The sequence below is a fragment of the Vipera ursinii genome (assembly GCF_947247035.1).
Source record: "Vipera ursinii genome assembly, chromosome: 4".
Classification (NCBI taxonomy): domain Eukaryota; kingdom Metazoa; phylum Chordata; class Lepidosauria; order Squamata; family Viperidae; genus Vipera; species Vipera ursinii.
In genome coordinates this window covers 22,707,510-22,726,014 of record NC_139514.1, presented here as the reverse complement: position 1 = coordinate 22,726,014, position 18,505 = coordinate 22,707,510, and the positions used below count along the sequence as shown (strand labels likewise).

Here is an 18,505-nt window from a genome sequence, read left to right as displayed (position 1 = left end):
GCAAGTAAAATTTCTAAGACGATTTGCTTCCATATTAACTGCTATGACTTATAAAGTTCACAGGGCAAGTATAAGCAAAAACTGAACAACCTGTAACATAATCCAAAATATATCTACTCAAAGTAAGACTTATTGAATTCCAAGAAAATATATTCAGGATGGCAACAATATTTTCATTCCACATATATCATCTGCAAGGCCTAATTCAAAGAAATGGAGGTTCCTTTTCATAATATTCTTACAAAATAAAATATGAACCCTACATGCTTTGCTTTTCATATACTTTTAGACAGGATAATGGATTAAAAAAAATCTGAAATCCTAATAACCAAAAAAAGTGTACAAAAAAGGATTAAATTTAGCATTGAATATATGTTTTTGTTTTTGTTTTGTTTCATTTTGTTTTACTGTTTTGTATTTTATTTTCTATGAAAAAACAATAAATTTAAATTAAAAAAAAGAAATCAAGAACCTTTACAGAATTGAAAACAGGCATTCAAATAAAACATCTTTACATTCTATAATGATTTAAAAACATTTGAAATTTGAAAGCCCATGGATAAACTTTTTTTAAAAGTACAAATTTGTCCATTTTGCAAACCTGCTTTAGCAACAACGTAGCTTTCAATCAATTCTAAAAATTTACGATATCTTATTACATTGATTTCTGCTAGCAGATAACATTCTGGTAAGCAAACATTTGTAAATTTGGAATCGTACTTTTAAATATGCCTATGTAATAATATTTTGGTTTAAAATTATAGTTTGCTGGACAAAAATAATAAAATATAAAAACTAATCTAAAAGTACAGTGTTAGATCATAAAATTATCATACTTTTCAAAAAAAATTAGCCAGGATTACTAAAGCTTGAATTTCCAATATGTGACATTCAGTCAGCCAATTATGATCCTAAGCCATATAAACATTTTTTTACAATAGGAAAAATCCAACAAAAAATAAAAGAGTAAAGAAATATATATATTATATATATAGTATACCTTTCTTTAGAACCAAATCTAGATGTTTGTGAAATATAATGCAGGTCTTCTGTCGAGTAATGCTAAGGCTTAAACAGCGTATCATAACATAAAAGTAACTGAAGATTAAATCATGGAGAGCCAATTTTAAATGAAAAGAAATAGCAAAATTGCCTAATACAAAAAGCTGGATGTAATTTCATGGTACCTCCTTAATCTTAATTCTGCCTCTCTTTAATGTAATAGCATAAACTGCTAGAATATATAGCTAGAAGAAATCATAAAACTAAAATCAATCGTATGTAAAAATGCTAGAGAGAAGGACAAATTCCACTGCTACTAACATAATAAAAAAATAATGGTTCATTAGTTTATTGTATTAGTTTGAGAACAGATTCAGGTGTGCTCCCTTCTTAACAGACAAGAGTGAGTTCTCCAATAATTCTATTGCAGAAGTAGACTCGATTAATAATGAAGTTACTCAGAAGCTAGATCCTTAGTACCAGGAAAAATAAACTTGAGTTTTAAAAATATCAAATTTTGAACCTCAAATTGTCTATATTACCCATCCATATAATACCCACAAACATTTGACACCAGAGAAATTCTGTATTCATCTAAACAAGGACCCAGATGCTTTTTGATCATTCGTCACTTATTGATGTAACTTCAGAGTGACTATTCATATTCGAAATAGAGACAAGCCCTAAATAAATGATACTTCTTTCTCTTTAAGATTCTTCTGGATAACAAAAAGACTGGGAGCAATTTCAGTTTATCCACTTCTTTGTCGGCTTTATTCAGTAAAGATGCATACATCTATCCTAGCTATTTAGAAAAAATATTTTGCTGTTCAAGTTTATTCACACACAGAGAAAAGGGGATTAAAGCCCAAAGTTTTTCCTCTAAAAAACCTTTCCCCATTATTATGTATCTGTCCATGTATATGCACACAGACTCACATACACAATAGGCCTCTAAACATATTAATTCAATATATAAAATCCTGTATTAATTTTTTTCTCTGCTATAACTTTGCAGTCAGTACTGTAGTCTGATTATAACAAGAGGGATACCATGGCTTTCATGAATCAAAATGTACAATTTTTATCAGGTAATAACTTGAAAATAGGCCAGGAATGCATGAATAATATATTATAAAGAATAAAAGTGGACAATTCTCATCTTTCTATTTTGGACCCCATAACAGTGCACATTCTATGATTTAAGTAATGATAATTATTTATTTACATCACCTCCATACATTATATATGGCAAGATTTAATCTTATATTAAAAATTACAATTATATTAAAGAGTACTTAGCAATACCATACTAACCTTATTACAGAAATTAAGCATGTAGTGTCATTCTAGGCACACAAGTTAATATAATTCTTAAATCACAAACTTCATTTTAGAGTATTAGGAAGAATTTCAGAAATTATATCACCATATTATTTATTGATATTGACTTCCTACTCAATATATGACACTGGGCAGTGAGCAGCAAGGTTTTTTAAAAAAAAGTCCAACAAAAAATAAAACACCTTATGTTAGAGCAGCAGTCATATTCGTATTATCATTAGCTTATATTTAAGACTTGTCAAGTAAATATATAATAATTTCAATTGAAAGAAAATTATTTAAATCTGGCTGCTCATTAAAATGACACAAGTTGCTCCTAACTTAAATAAAGTTAAATAAAAAAATTACCATATTATATGATATAAAATTTTGTTTTGTTTTATTAATTTGTGAGCATGTGAATAAGGTTCAAATATATATAGTGGATTAAGTGCAAAATTCAATTTAACTGCAACAATTTATATCACAATGCATTAAAGCATATCAATGACAGCATCTGATTTAAGTGGCATGTTTGCTTTCCTATATGCAGAAGTTGAAAACTGTATTCATATTAAATTTATAGATTCAATCTTACTTTTGGAATTATCTGCCTATGCTAAAGGAAACAAAAAAATCTTCAAGATTAGTTTTACTTAAAATATATTTTCAATCAGGCAATCCTTAATGAAATTTCATTTTATATCATAAAGACAAGGATAGACTATCCCGTACTGTGTTTTTTCTAAAGCTACAAATGAAGGTGGGATATGAAAATACAACCTTCCCATTTGTTTGTCCTTCCAAAATTACATTTTCAGCCAGTCAAAAAAACAAGGTGTACCTTGAACAAACAATTTCGTATAGGAAAAAGAACATAACTGAATGACATTCATAACTGTTCTTCACTTTTTCAAATCTGCAGTGTTTTTATTAAAAAAAGAATACAATTTGTCAGAGCAAGCTAACGTGAAAGCGTAATTGTCTAGGCTGCTTATTATTAAGGTTTGAGAAAATTCTATTAGTAACTTTTGAATTAGGTTTGTCTCTTCACAGCACAATCATTTGCCTAAATTGTAACTGAAGATTCAAACTGAACTACAAATTCAATTTCTGTTAGAATTCAGTAACTCAACTGATGTCCAGATTTATCCATATTTTAATCATTTGCCGAACAGATTACAGATATGTTAAACTTGCAAATGGACAAGTTACACTGGTATTATATTTAAATATAATAAACACTGGACAATTTTACAGTACAATTTTCAAAATAGACTTTGTCGAATAGCAGAATGCTTATTGTTAACCATGCTTTTTGAAAGATCGTCTGAAAATTCACATATATGGATTCAATGCTAGTACAGACATTGTATCTATTACAATTAACTTTTATAATAGCAGTATTTCCTTCCCTTATAATATATGTGCTAAAAGATACAGTGCTTATTTTTGCTGGATCTTAAAAAATGATATCAAAATTATGGAAGGAGAGTAATAAAACAAGAGATAGGCGGGAAAGCCAAGGCAACGCTCTATCAAATAATAAATGAAACTCTGGATGATCTGAATAGGAAATCCTCATTTTGCTGAGTTTTGGGATTTATGAAAGTGACTGGATAAGAAGATGAATTATGATTAGCCATGTCAGCAGAATGTTAGGAAGACGCAATAGCACTGTTCTGATTTTGGCTATTATTGTGTTAATTAATGAAACTGGAAAAATGCACAGTGTGGATCCTGTCCAAAGAACCCCACACATTCTGAAATCAGGATATAGACAAGATTTGTTGGGTCTGTGGGTAGAAAAGACTAATATTGAGGATTTGAACCTTGTCTAGAATATCATTATCATTGTGAAGAAGTGGAAATACTCTTAAAAAGTCCCTTAATATAGCATCCTAACACTGAAGATCATTTATAATCATGCACTGCCCTGAAGTGCTGTCATGACCCTTGGAAAGCTGGTTTTTTTTTTGTTTAGCCACTTTTCATTTGTTGTAAACAAGATAGAAGTACCATTTATTCTCCTGAATCTTCAATTCTCAACTTATTACAAGGTTTGAGGACTGTTTGTTGCAAGAGGCACGAATATTCTTTAGAATGGTCAAACGCACACTTATTATTATTATTATTATTATTATTATTATTATTATTATTATTATTATTATTTCAGAAAAAGCAGTACCAATTGCGTTAAAACAGAAGATCCTACATCTGTTGACCTGATTACTTGACTTCCAAACCCAACGATACATCTGCTCTAGATAAAAACATTATTCCCTGATGTCTAGCCCCATCCCTCTTAACTGTTTATAAGGTGCTAAAATCTATTTTATTTTGGTAGGCATTTAACCCATAGCAAGGATATAAAAGTAGCTATTTAATTTATGACTATGTAAACATTTTAATGGTACATTATGTTCTTGTATACCAAGAAGAGTTTTTATAGATTGGAATAGTACATAAATGCTTTTTAAAAAATATAGCCAAAAATGCAAAAGATCTGCAAGCCCTAGTACTAAAAGTCAAAAACCCCAAAAATGGGTCTAAAATTAAACACAAATTAATGATAACAAAGTATACAACCAGCCTTAGAATTGACAATGAAGAAATTGAAGCAGTGGATAGCTTCAGTCTTTTAGGATAAACTATCAATAGCAAAATAACAAGACAAGAAATATGACACAGAGTAGCACTCGGTAGAGCAGCCATAAAAACCTTAGAAAAAATATTCAAGTGCCATTATTATGTCTATATCTACAAAGATCAGAATCGTACAAGCCATGCTATTAACTGTGGCACTCTATGGAAGCAAAAACTGGGTTTTAAAGAAGCAAGATAGGAAGAGTATTGATGCCTTTGAACTTTGGTATTGAAGGAAAAAAAGTACTAGGGATTACATGATAGCAGTCTTGCAATATTTAAGGGGCTGCCACAAAGAAGAGGGGGTCGACCTATTTTCCAAAGCACCTGAAGGCAGGATAAGAGGTAACAGATGGAAATTTATCAAGGAGATATCCAATCTAGAACTAAGGAGAGTTTTCCTGATAGTGAGAATAATTAGTCAGCTAAACGCTTGCCTCCAGAGGTCGTGGGTGCTCCAACACTGGAGGTTTTTAAAAAGAGATTAGACAGGCATTTGTCTGGAACGGCTTGAGCAGGTAGTTGGACTAGAAAACCTCCAAGGTCCCTTCCAACTCTGTTATTCTGAACACCATGGACAATGAAGAAAACAAAACGATGGAAATAAAGCAACCCAGAATTCTCACTTGAAGCACAAATAACCAGGCTCAAATTATCCCATTTTGTCACATTTTGCTAAGACCCAGCTCTCTGGAAAAAAGCCATAATACTGGGAAAGGTAGAAGGATAGAGAAGAGGATAAACTCAGTTCAATGAATGCACTGTTGGGATACCTGAAAGAACAGGTTAGGAATGGATTGTCATGGTGAGCCAGTTAAGGTACCCAAGCTAGAAACCAGAAGAGAGCGAGTTCTAGTGTCACCTTACGCATGAAAAATCAAGTGGGTGATTTTGAGCCAGTTATTCTCTCTCAGCACAACTTACTTCCCAAAGTTGTGGGGAAAATAGAGATGAGTATAAAGTATATTTGTCGCCTTGAGTTACTTATAAAAATAATAAAGGTGGGATAAAAAAAATCAATGGAGTCTCTGGGAGTGGAAAACTATTTGATGGCACATAATTGATTTTTTTTAAAGTAAATAATGATAGTAATCACTCCAGGGAAACAAGTTAAGAGAGATTCTGTCCCAAGTAATGTTCCAAAATTCAATAATCCTTAGGTAGCTGGAAGACCATTCAGGGATATTTATGTTCCTAATAGTTGTGATAAAGATAATGAAAGAGATAACCTAGTGGGGTGCCAAACCAAGAGTCCTTAAGACAATAGCTGTAGCTCTTTGCTACTCAGCAGGCAAATATGCTTGCCTAATCTGATATAAATCAGCACACACTAGGAAAATAGATGTTGCTCTGAATGAGGCTAGGAGAATTATTACTGGATGCCTTAAACCTATGCCTCTAGATAAGATCTACCACCTAGTCATCATTGCCTTGCCGGCTGTTTGCAGAGAAGCAGCAGCATACTGAGAAAGGGTTAAATCATCTATGTCTAGACAACGCGCTCTCTATGGCCTACAAGCACCTCATCAGAGATTAACATCCAGGAAAAGCTTCCTTAGGTCGACAGAAGACTTTGAACAGTTTGAAAGCAGAGTGGACCTATGGAAAGTTACAAAGAACCAACACTGGGTGGAACCAACATAGCAGCGGCACCTGGTCTGGTGAAAGCTGAGTAGTATGGAAATTGCTGACTAGACTGTGCATGGCTACAAGATCCAGAGAAACTGAATAAATGGGGCTATCCGGCAGCTTCTGCCCTTTGCAGTTATGGTGACATGCTGACAACACCACATATGTATACCTGCCCTTTGTATATTTGAGGTCCTCATGGCAGCACAACAGAACAAAATTATTGTTGCTAGTTTCTGGGCAAGATTTGTTTAACTTGTACTTTACATTTTGATTTTTATGTCATCTAGTATGATAGTGATAATTCTGACACAAATAAACAAAACCTAGTGGTGTTGTGACAGTAGGTCCAATATTAGTAAAGGACTTAGTTTCCCAAATAGCATGATGCAGGAGAAACAACTGTAAATCATGGGTAGATGCCAATCATGGACTGTATATTCAAGAGGCCTGCGTGAACGAGATTTGTCCTTAATCTCTCCCTTTTATATCTAAATCCAAATTTAGAAAAGGTTATTTTAATTGTTTGCTAAAAATTCCTAAGCCATAATTGATCGTAACATTCAAACTTAGTTTGCATAAAAATCTTATTTGCGTATGCTTTTATTTTTACTGCACTAGCTGAATTCGTGCCACTTTTTCATTTGTATATGTTTAGCAGTTTCTGAAAGTATTATAGAAAAGTCATTATTTTTCATTTGTATATAATGTCTAGCTGCACATAGTTTCTGAAAGTATTATAGAAAAGTCATTTCTCTATATACTGAGACACAAATGCAAGTAATTAAACAAATTAAAACTCTTAGCTTTTTATTACACGTGTTATATAACTGTGTACTGAATTTTATTCCAAGAACGTATTTCATATTTTTCACTTAAAATTCAAGGTATAATTGGTACTATACAAAATAATAGAAGAAACAGTCTATTTAAGGAAAGTTTATCATCTTTGGTCAAATGCAGCATGGGGATTCTTTTCCTTTGCATCTAATGGGAATTAGGTTAAGATTTCTATGATTATGCAAGATTGTTAGGGGATTTATAATCTTGTCAGAACCAGCATCTCAACCTGTCAGACATTTCTAGAATGATTTGATCACTAGTGTATTTTCAGAACTGTTGCAACAACACATGAAAATACTTTTCTTTGGAAAGTAATTATTACATGCCTCAGCACATTCCTGGATAGAACAAAATGCAGACAAGGATCCTGAATGCAACTAGAAGTTTTCAGACTTCAAACTACAATAAATTATCATTGTCTGAAAGCATGCATTAGCATTTTTATCAACCCCAGGTTTGCAAAAATTAGACTAATTTTTGCAATACTTCAAATCCCCATTCAAATTCAAATAAATAAGGAAATAGAGCTGGGAAATAAAAGTGCATTCATTCATGGGCAAATGCAAATGTAAAAGTCTTCACTGTCTTAGATTTGTAAAACTTGTGTTAGATGTCCTTCCATATCAGACCAACAATTTCTGTATTAAAGGATTGCTTCTTTTGAACGTAATAAAAACACCAATCAACAAATTAAATTACAGCTCTTGGTGTATATTTTGCCAAGGTTTGCTTTAGATAAAAAGTAATAATTTCTTAACTGAATGTTTATGAGAGATGGAGCATAAAGTTAAGCAAATATGTTTTGGGTCATTATTAAATAACTGAATACTTGCAATACAATATAAAGTTCACAAATGTGCTTAATATGCTACTATTAATAATAAATATTAAAATATTAATAATAAAAAGTTATTCATATACATAATTTTTATTATTTTGATACAGAAATTATAATGTTTGGTGATACTTACTTTTCTCCTTTGAGATAAGCTGAGAGCAGCAAAATCATTAAACAAGGATGAACTAGGTGAACTAAGAGGATCTGCAAAACAGATTTTATAAAAAAAAGAGAGATTTTATTTATTTATAAAGGTAAAGGTTCCCCCGCACATGCGTGCTAGTCGTTTCCAACTCTAGGGGCCGGTGCTCATCTCCGTTTCAAAGCTGAAGAGAGAGCGCTTGTCCGAGGATGTCTCCGTGGTCATGTGGCCGGCATGACTAGACGCCAAAAGTGCACGGAACGCTGTTACCTTCCCACCGTAGTGGTCCCTATTTTTCTACTTGCATTTTTACATGCTTTCGAACTGCTAAGTTGGCAGAAGCTGGGACGAGTAACAGGCGCTCACTCTGTTACGCGGCACTTGGGATTCGACCCGCCAAACTGCCGACCTTCTGATCAACAAGCTCAGCGTCCTAACCCACTGAGCCACCACGTCCCTTATTTATTTATATTCTACCTTTATTTATTTTATGAATAAATCAAGGCAACAAACATAGCCAATACATCTTTTTCCTCCTATTTACCCCACAACAACCACCCTGTGAGGTGAGCTGGGTTGTGAGACAGTATCTGCCCTAAAGTCACCCAGCTCGCTTTCCTGACTATTCTAGCCTGGTGCCTTAACCACTAGACCACTGGCTCTTATCTTTCATGAGATATACAAAATGAATTTATTTCAATATTAAAATTTCGCAAAAGAAACCAAATAAACTTCAAAAAGCAAGCTTATTCATACCTAAAAAGCAAGTTTATTCATACTTTCCTCCAGGGCTTTTTTTGTCATAGAATGCCCAGAACAGAGTTCCGGCACCTTTTTTGGATGGAATCTTGTAGGGTAGGCAAGGCGGGTTGTATGACATGTGTGAGTTCCGGCACCTTTTTCTTTTACAAAAAAAGCACTACTTTCCTCTTTATTGTTTAGCCCTATACAAAATTTTTATGTCTTCACACTCTTTTTATGACCCCGTAATCCCATAATTCACAATAGCTTCTGATAAAACATTTGTAAAATCATTATCGTGTGCTGGGTGTATATGAAACACTAAAATGGATGCTTTATTAAGTAAGGTAAATTTGGCTATAGTCACCAGAGCTGTCTAACTCACAAATCAAGAACAGACAACTGGAAATTAGGACTGCATGTATTGTACACAATCGGAGGGGGTTTGTTTCATCTCTGAAACTCCTTCTCACAATTGTGAATATGAATAGAGTAATTTCCTTATATTTTGAGCTAAAAAAAGTTTTATATTTAAAAAAATCATATCAGGTGGCCCCATCCATTCTGAATTATCTCACTGTGGTTCTTGCTGTTCCAAATAATGAATACTTCACAATATAAACACAGTAATATGGCATACTCTTGCCATAAATTATGGTGATTACCAAATTATAGAATTTAACGTCTTGACACAACAAACTATATAAGCTCAAACAAACTACGTGTTACTGTTTTCTGAAGTATTTTAAAAGCTAGGAAATTGGCTACTATTGAGAAATTATTTTTTAATACCTTCCTTTCTTCTTTCTCACTGTATCATTCAATGTACGTATATATTGCAGAAAAAAATAAAGGCTTAGTGGTTTTTTGTTTATTTTTAAGTACAGCAGAACTAAGTGATAATGAAAACGAACCTAGAAATAAAACAAGAAAAATCAGACAGGCTTCTAATTAAATATGTGATGATTGATAGAAAAATCAATTATTGCTAAGATATAAGTTTCAACTCTCCCAAATAGGGCTATTTCCCTAATTCTTTCTTCATTTATCTGAGCCTTTTGATACAATAAAATCATAACTACTTCACTTATTTTACAAAAGAGATTACTTCTATATTATGTAACCTCCCATCAAGCACAAAAGGATCAAAAGCTTGTGAGGGATGGTTTGATGAGTCCACATGATTTTTTTTGTTGTGTCAAATTCCTTTTAATCGATGTCAGCAAATTACCAAACATTGCGTGTAAAATATATAACACCTTCTTAGATTATAGCCAAGGAGTTATAAATAAAATGGGAAATTGGTGAAAATGTTCAATTACTCTTCTAAAAATTTGTTTTTACAAAGATCAGAAATATTGCTCATTTTGGTAGTGTATTTGTCTGATAGCTTTCAACATAGTTTCTGAAGAATTAGTGCAGCTTCAGAATTTAATACAACTCCTGTTATTAGCTATGTTTATCATAGATGAATTATGCCCACAATATATCTCTTTATAATATATGGAAGGAATATTCATGACATTACACTTCCCTTCTAAATTATTTAAATCACCAAAATACTAGGAAGGGTTGGTGGTAATAAAAAATATTAAAGAAAGATGCTAGAAAATACATTTAATTATATATCCTTTAAATATAGTACACATTACTGTCTGTTTTAGCATCACTTTAAGAATGTAGATATAGAAATTTCCCTAACCCATGGGTCAGCAACCTGAAACAGTGAAAGAGCCACTCGGAACCGGTTCCCTCACAAAAGGAAAAACTGGGAGCCGCAAAAAAATGTGTGCACATGCGCGTACATGCGCGCATGCGCAGAACAGGGTTTGACTGAAGAGTGGAGCCAAGGCGAGATATGCACTTACCCTGCATATTTGAATTGATTGGTTGAACTTTTTTAGTCCCACTTTTTTTTTTTTGGACTACACATGGCAGAAGACTGGGAGCCGCAGGAGACGGCTGAAAGAGCCGCATGTGGCTCCGGAGCCACGGGTTGCAGACCTGTGCCCTAACCAAACCCATACTCTCAGGTGCAATAAAAATGGCAATGAATCTCAGATCAGGTTTTCATTCTAAAACATTTAATTTTTCATCCCAAAATCTTAAAATGCTTAATCTGCTGATTTAAATTGCAGAGCAACAAGGTTAAAAAACCCCCACAAAACACCAGTTCAAATTAATTCTAAAACCATTTGTAATAAAGTAATATGAAATGTATGTATTATTTAAATAATGAGGTTCTAAACCATATGTATTTTTCTATAAAACAGCTTTCATATAATTTTAAAGCTTTCTTACCATGGCCTGCATATGGCTTGGCACTGTCATTAAGAAGGCTAGGTGAACTGCTACTATTTGTCATCCTCTGCAGAAAATGAAAAATAGAATTGTACAGTGAATTAAGCTATTAATACCATTTGCCTCCAGATGTCTATAATTCAAAATGGATTAACGCTCACAGATTCACAGAAGGGATCTTAGAAGTCATCTAGTCCAAAACCTGCTCAATGCAGGATTCTTTGCAGTATTTCTGACAGTTAATCACCCAGCCTCTAATTGAAAAACTTGCACGCAGTAGCTCTTCTGGTTTCTGACAGCTCATACAGTCAGAAAGTATCTCCTGTCTAACTTTGTTGTGGCTTAATCCCAGGAGAAACATCATTAATTCACTTTACATCTTCAGAGTTTAACATCTTTCCAGAGCATCAACTGGGAAAAAGTTCTTGCAGGTAAACTATTCCAAAGAGGAAAGCCATAACAGAGAGCCCTTTGCCTGGCTGATCATCCACCTTTTCTGCTAAAATCTCTGCTGGGCAAATTTTAGCTATATGATCTTGATGATATACAAGCCCTAAGAATTCTAATGTACCCAGGAGCAAACTGACAATCAATGTACCTCCCACAACAGAAGCCTTGATCTGTCTTACCTCCGATCATTTTGCATCAACTGAACTCCTGAATCATGTTCAGGAGCATCTCAAGAGAAAATGAATTAAACTAGTTGAACTGTGAATTCAAAAAGACATGAGTGATTTCTGCTGGTGCCTCCCATTACCAAAGAATTCTTTAACAATACACCAAATAAGTGATTACATTATTAAAAAATAAATAAAACAAAAAAGTTCAACATAGCTTCTTAAACTGTGGACCACAAACCTTGGGGGTGAGGGTGGGGGGAGAACTGTAAATTTCTGGATGGACTGAAAGCCAGGAGCATAAAGAATAGTTATTTGCACAGCTCTAAGGAGAAGCTTGCTGCTTGCATGAAGCAGTGTGAAAAGGGAGGAGAGGGGTGCACCCAGGTGGGGATAACTTCACAGAGGTGGAAAGAACATGCAGTACCAAGCTGGCCACTTTGGGTAGCTGTTGGAGAAAACAAAAACATCTTCCCTCAGCCACTTTCACTGCCATTACTACAGCTATTCATGGGGAATCATGAATAGCAAGCATGGGAATCATGAATATCGGGGAATCATTGAATCCCAAAGATTGAGAGCCCCTAGAACTGAAGAAGCATAATTTCTAACATTTAACCTAGAGTATTCAGAGACTTTAGCCAGCTAAAAAGATTATATATGCACTTGAATTTCAGTAACATTATTATAAAAAACTAAAGGTTCTTCACTCGAAAAACTATGGTAATTATACATATTGGAACATATTCACTTTTAGGACAGTATTACAAACATAATTTAGATGTAAAGCTTCTTTCAAATCTCGTTTCACTTATGATGACTCCACAGACATGTCCACATTTACATGGAAGTAGAACAGAAATACTTTGCCATCAACCACTTTCAGAGTTTGTTTGTTTTTACTTCTCAATCTAGCCAATAGTCATGATACTTTCTGGAAGTTTCCCACTCAGGTAGTAACAATGTCCCAAGCCCACAGAGAATTTGACTCTATCAGGAGGTCGCTTTGTGTCGTCTAATCTTTTAATGCAGTCCAAATTGCTAGTCAACACTTTGTTAGCAAATTCTGCACATTAAATCATCTATAATTCTACTTTTTTTTAACTAGAATCTATGAATAGTGGGAATCCATGTCCACTTTCTTCATACTGAGCACAGGTATATGAAACTGTTTCATAGTTCCCTAACTTAACTTCTTCTCCTAATTAAAGGTTCCAAATATTATAATTTCTTATCACAAGGGAATGACAAGTTCAGCTCATGGATTTAAGTGATAAGAATTAAATGATAATGTGGATATTCTTTCGTGGTGCCTGGAGTCTGGATGGGAATAACTTGGTTCCCATTTTACTGAACTCGGTATCCATGGTGTTTTGATATACATTTTTCCTTTTTATCTGCAAACCACCCAGAGTCACTCTGAGAGTGAGGGGAGCAGTATCTAAATTTAATGAATAAATAAAAATATTATTCATTAAGAGAAAGAGAAATCCACACATCAGAAACAATATGAATAATAAATATATGTGTTCAATAAATATATGAGCAGTACAATTTTGCTATGGCTTCTTACAGGGCATAATTGAATATTTCAATTTCTCACATACTCACACCCTTTTTTCTGAGCATCCCTCAATCACACATACCCCTGCAAGCTCTTTTCCATGGTCTTCCTGTACACGCCCTGTGCCCTCTTTTTTTGGTGTCCAACTAAAACCAAGAGAATGCCCTAGAAAATATTCTCTTATTGAATCTACAAAAAGGGCTTTGATAAAGCCTTGAAGAAATCTGTGCAAATGGATAAAGAAGAATTTAAGAGAAATCAAATTCTACATCAATATTTGAGTGAATTAAAGATTAAGACTGGTAAAAGTAAGAGGAAGGAACACAAAGTTGGTTTATTAGATCATGGTTAAAATACTTTTTTTTTCAATATTCTGGCAACCATTTATGGACTTTTGCTGATACCAGGATTGAAAAGTTGAGGTTTTGTGGATTTGCTCAGATATAAGGCATGGGTTATCTGTTTAATCTCATAGGAGGTAAAGAGTTATAAAATTTGTTTATACTTGTTCTAATGAAAGTTGGAAGTAAATATATATTTTAATTACATTCTTTTTTCTTCTTTTTTCCTTGCCCTTTTTATTCTTTTTAATTTCTTCCTTTTCTCTAATTTTAGTTTGTACTAGTTTTCAACCACTGTAATTAAAATTCTTGATAAAACGTCTATTTTTAAAAAAACCATCAGTCTGGATGAATTATTACATGTCTTCCTATAGGGGTATATCCAGCACTTAATACAATATGATCAAATGGGTAATAAAAACAAAGAAGGGTTTCCTGCCTGAGCAGGGGGTTGGACTAGAAGACCTCCAAAGTCCTGTCATTCTATTCTATTCTATTCTATTCTATTCTATTCTATTCTATTCTATTCTATTCTATTCTATTCTATTCTATTCTATTCTATTCTATTCTATTCTATTCTATTCTATTCCATTCCATTCCATTCCATTCCATTCCATTCCATTCCATTCCATTCCATTCCATTCTATACAGAACCAACAATAGAAAATGCTAAAACTAGAAGCAATGCAAATATTTTAAAATGGCTTAGCCTAAGAACATGTTCCAGGCTCAGTTTTATCACTACAGGAATACTTTTCTTGGCAATGCATACAATTTACTATAATTACTTTGTTCTTCTAGTCTGTTATACCTTTTAAGTTTTTTGTATATTTTAGTTCCTAGTTGTGACTGCCTAGTTATGTGGGAGTGAGAGATTCTATTAAATAAGTAACTTTTATATAATAGTACTCAGAAAAGGACATTTCCAAAAATGTCAATGGACATCTTAATAGACAGGAAGGTTGCTAAACAAAAAGATTTTCTTCCAGGAGTATCACCAACTTATGCTAATGAAAATTCTTACAACCAAATTTTATGCCAAAAAAGCACACTGCCAAGAGGATTACAACAGTTATAGTATTAATATAATATAATATAATATAATATAATATAATATAATATAATATAATATAATATAATATAATATAATATAATATAATATAATATAATATAATAATATAATATAATATAATATAATATAATATAATATAATATAATATAATATTATAATATAATATTATAATATAATATAATATAATATAATATAATATAATATAATATAATAAATATATAAAGTTGGAAGGGACCTTGGAGGTCATCTAGTCCAACCCCCTGCTCAGGCAGGAAACCCTATACCATTTCAGGCAAATGGCTGTCCAGTCTCTTCTTAAAAACCTCCAGTGTTGGAGCATTCACCACCTCTGGAGGCAGGTTGTTCCACTGGTTAATTGTTCTAACTGTCAGGAAGTTTCTCCTTAGTTCTAGGTTGCTTCTCTCCTTGACTAGTTTCCATCTGTTGCTTCTTGTCCTGCTTTCAGGTGCTTTGGAGAATAGCTTGATTCCCTCTTCTTTCTGGTAGCCCCTGAGATATTGGAACACTGCTATCATGTCACCCCTCACCCTTCTCTTCATTAAACTACACATACCCAATTCCAGCAACCGTTCCCTATATGTTTTAGCCTCCAGCCCCCTAATCATCTTGGTTGCTCTTCTCTGTACCCTTTCTAGACTCTCGACATCTTTTTTACATCGTGGTGACCAAAAGTGGATGCAGTATTCCAGGTGTGGCCTTACCAAAGCATTGTAAAGTGGTATTAGTACTTCACTTGATCTTGATTCTATCCCTCTGTTAATGCAGCCTAGCACTGTGTTGGCTTTTTTGGCAGCTGCAGCACACTACTGGCTCATATTGAAGTGATTGTCTACTAAGACTCCGAGATCCCTCTCACAGTTACTACTATTGAGCAAGGTACCACCTATACTATGCCTATGCATTTGATTTTTCCTGCCTAAATGTAGAACCTTACTTTTTTCACCATTGAATTTCATTTTATTAGATAGTGCCCAGTGTTTGAGTCTGTCCAGAGCCTTCTGTATCTTAAGCCTATCTTCTGGAGTATTGGCTATTCCTGCCAGCTTGGTGTCGTCTGCAAATTTGATGTTCCCCATCTATCCCCTCATCCAAATCATTAATGAAGATATTGAAGAGCACTGGGCCCAGAACAGAGCCCTGGTGCACCCCACTACACACTTCCTTCCATGTAGATGCGGTTCCATTGAGGACCACACGCTGAGTACGGCCTGTCAGCCAGCTACGAATCCATCTGGTGGTAATGCTATCTAACCCACATTTTTCTACCTTATCAAGTAGTAGGTTGTGATCTACTTTATCAAATGCCTTACTGAAGTCCAAGTAAATTATATCTACAGCGTTCCTCTGGTCCACTAATTTTGTCACTTGGTCAAAGAATGTAATAAGATTTGTCTGGCATGATCTGTTTTTGACAAACCCATGTTGACTTTTAGTGATGACTTTGTTTGCATCAAGGTGTTCGCTGATTTGTTGTTTGATTATCTTTTCCAGAATCTTCCCAGGTATTGAGGTCAGGCTGATAGGTCTGTAGTTTCCTGGATCTATTTTTTCCCCTTTTTTGAAGATGGGAACTACATCAGCTCTCTTCCAGTCCTCTGGTAGTTCCCCAGTGCTCCAGGATCTTTGAAAAATATAGTTCAGTGGTTCTGAGATCACGTCTGCCAGTTCCTTGAGAACCTTGGGGTGTAATCCATCTGGTCCTGGTGATTTGAACTCGTCTAGGCTGGACAGGTGCTCACTTACCATTTTCTTGCCTATCTTAAATTGCGTTTCTATTCTGTTTTTTATGGCACTGGTTTGGGTAGGTTGGACTGTTTTTTTCCTTTGTGTAAAGACAGATGCAAAAAACGAATTAAATAGTTCTGCTTTCTCCCTATTGCTTGTCACCTTCTTGCCACTTTCCCCCACTAATGGACCAATCATTTCCTTAACTTTTTTCTTGTTTTTATATGTTGAAATAAGCTTTTTTTGTTATTTTTGACTTCTTATGATCATTACAGATATACCAACTAAATTCAAATAAGTATTATCTTTCCCACATTGTCCTAAAAGTTGTAGTAAAAAATATTTTTGCTTCAGACAAGTTCTATTTGTATCATTGAAGTGGGGTTTCCCATCTATGTTAAAATTCATTTACTGCTTCCATAGAAAAAAATCTTACAAAAATAATTTCAATCAGCAACAGACCACAGTAGACACTCTATCAAATGATTCATTACCTGCATCATAGGATATTTTGATTCTGCAGGACTTCCAAACCCATTGACTCCAACAAAACTGGTGCTGAAATAGGAGTCTGTAAGACTAGCTTCAGCCAGGGCACTCCCATCTATCCCCGGAACTAGAGGTAAAAGGAGAAAAAGATATTTTAAAGGCTAACAATTTTGCAGATCTTTTCCTCCAACAGCATACAAATTTACATTTCAATATCTATCTAAATATAGAACTCTGCAACCAAGTGAGAAATTAAAAAGATCATATACCAGCAAATTATGTTTTTTCATCACAGTATCAGGGCTCTGATTTATAGATAGTGGAGATAACCAGAAAATGGAAATGAAATATAACTGGTAGTATCAGTAAACAAAGTATAAACAACAAAGTTTAAACAGAAATGTAGTTAGCTGAACATTAGCATCTCTCTCTAACACTTCCTCTCTAATATTAAAAAATCTTTTAACAAGCAAAAGCAATTTGGTCCAACATCCAAATTAGAAGCCTTTGTTTAATTATCAGTTGAGTTTAAGTAGATGAGGTCTGCTTAATTCAAGAGGCAGCACAAAGAACAGTATAAAATTACCAGTCAAAAGAAGTGAAAAGAAGCTGCTCAATGTTATATCAGATTAAATACTCTTAAATGCTTTCAAGATTGCCAGTTGAAATGCACATTTCATACTCTATTGAAAACAAGTATTTCTTCCTATTACCAAGTACAGTACTCCTTAATTCACAACAATTGAGCTCAAAATTTCTGTTGTTAAGCGAGACAGCTGTTAACTGTGTTTTGCTCTATTTTATGACTATTTTATTTTATTTTATGAATTGTTAAGTGAGTAACTTGCAATTGTCAAGTTAGTAACACGGTTAAGTGAATGTGGCCTCTCCATTGATTTTGCTTGTCAGGTCACAACCCTCATAAATATGAATCAGTTTTCAAGCATCTGAATTTTGATCATGGGACCAAAAAGGATGCTGCAATCATCATAAGTGTGAAAAATGGTCATATGCCAATTTTTTCAGTGTCAACTTTGAACAGTCACTAAACAAAGTGTTGTAGGTCAAGAATTACCTTATTATCATTATAAGAGATAGCAAGTAAAAGGCAGCAAGTATTCCTTGAAAACTCATGCTTTGAAAACCCTGGCTGGTTAAAAAAGGTAGTGCTTCTCTGAAGAATGGAGAGTAATAAAAGAAATAAAACCTAC

The 18,505-nt window shown here is 33.8% G+C and overlaps 1 protein-coding gene across 10 annotated transcripts in view; it reads right to left on the bottom strand.

Moving 5' to 3' along the window:
- PAN3 (poly(A) specific ribonuclease subunit PAN3) overlaps positions 1-18,505 on the bottom strand; it is a 77,972-nt gene that overhangs the window by 44,356 nt on the left and 15,111 nt on the right. For all 10 annotated transcript variants that reach the window (XR_014492579.1, XR_014492580.1, XR_014492581.1 and 7 more), the window contains exons 2-4: positions 17,300-17,421; positions 11,466-11,532; positions 8,415-8,485 (exon numbers count right to left, since the gene is read on the bottom strand). Coding sequence is in view for 4 of the 10 variants with exons in the window: in XM_083363098.1 (XP_083219224.1) it covers positions 8,415-8,485; positions 11,466-11,532; positions 17,300-17,421 (260 nt within the window). In the remaining 6 variants the exon portion in view is untranslated. The remainder of the gene's footprint in view (positions 1-8,414; positions 8,486-11,465; positions 11,533-17,299; positions 17,422-18,505) is intronic.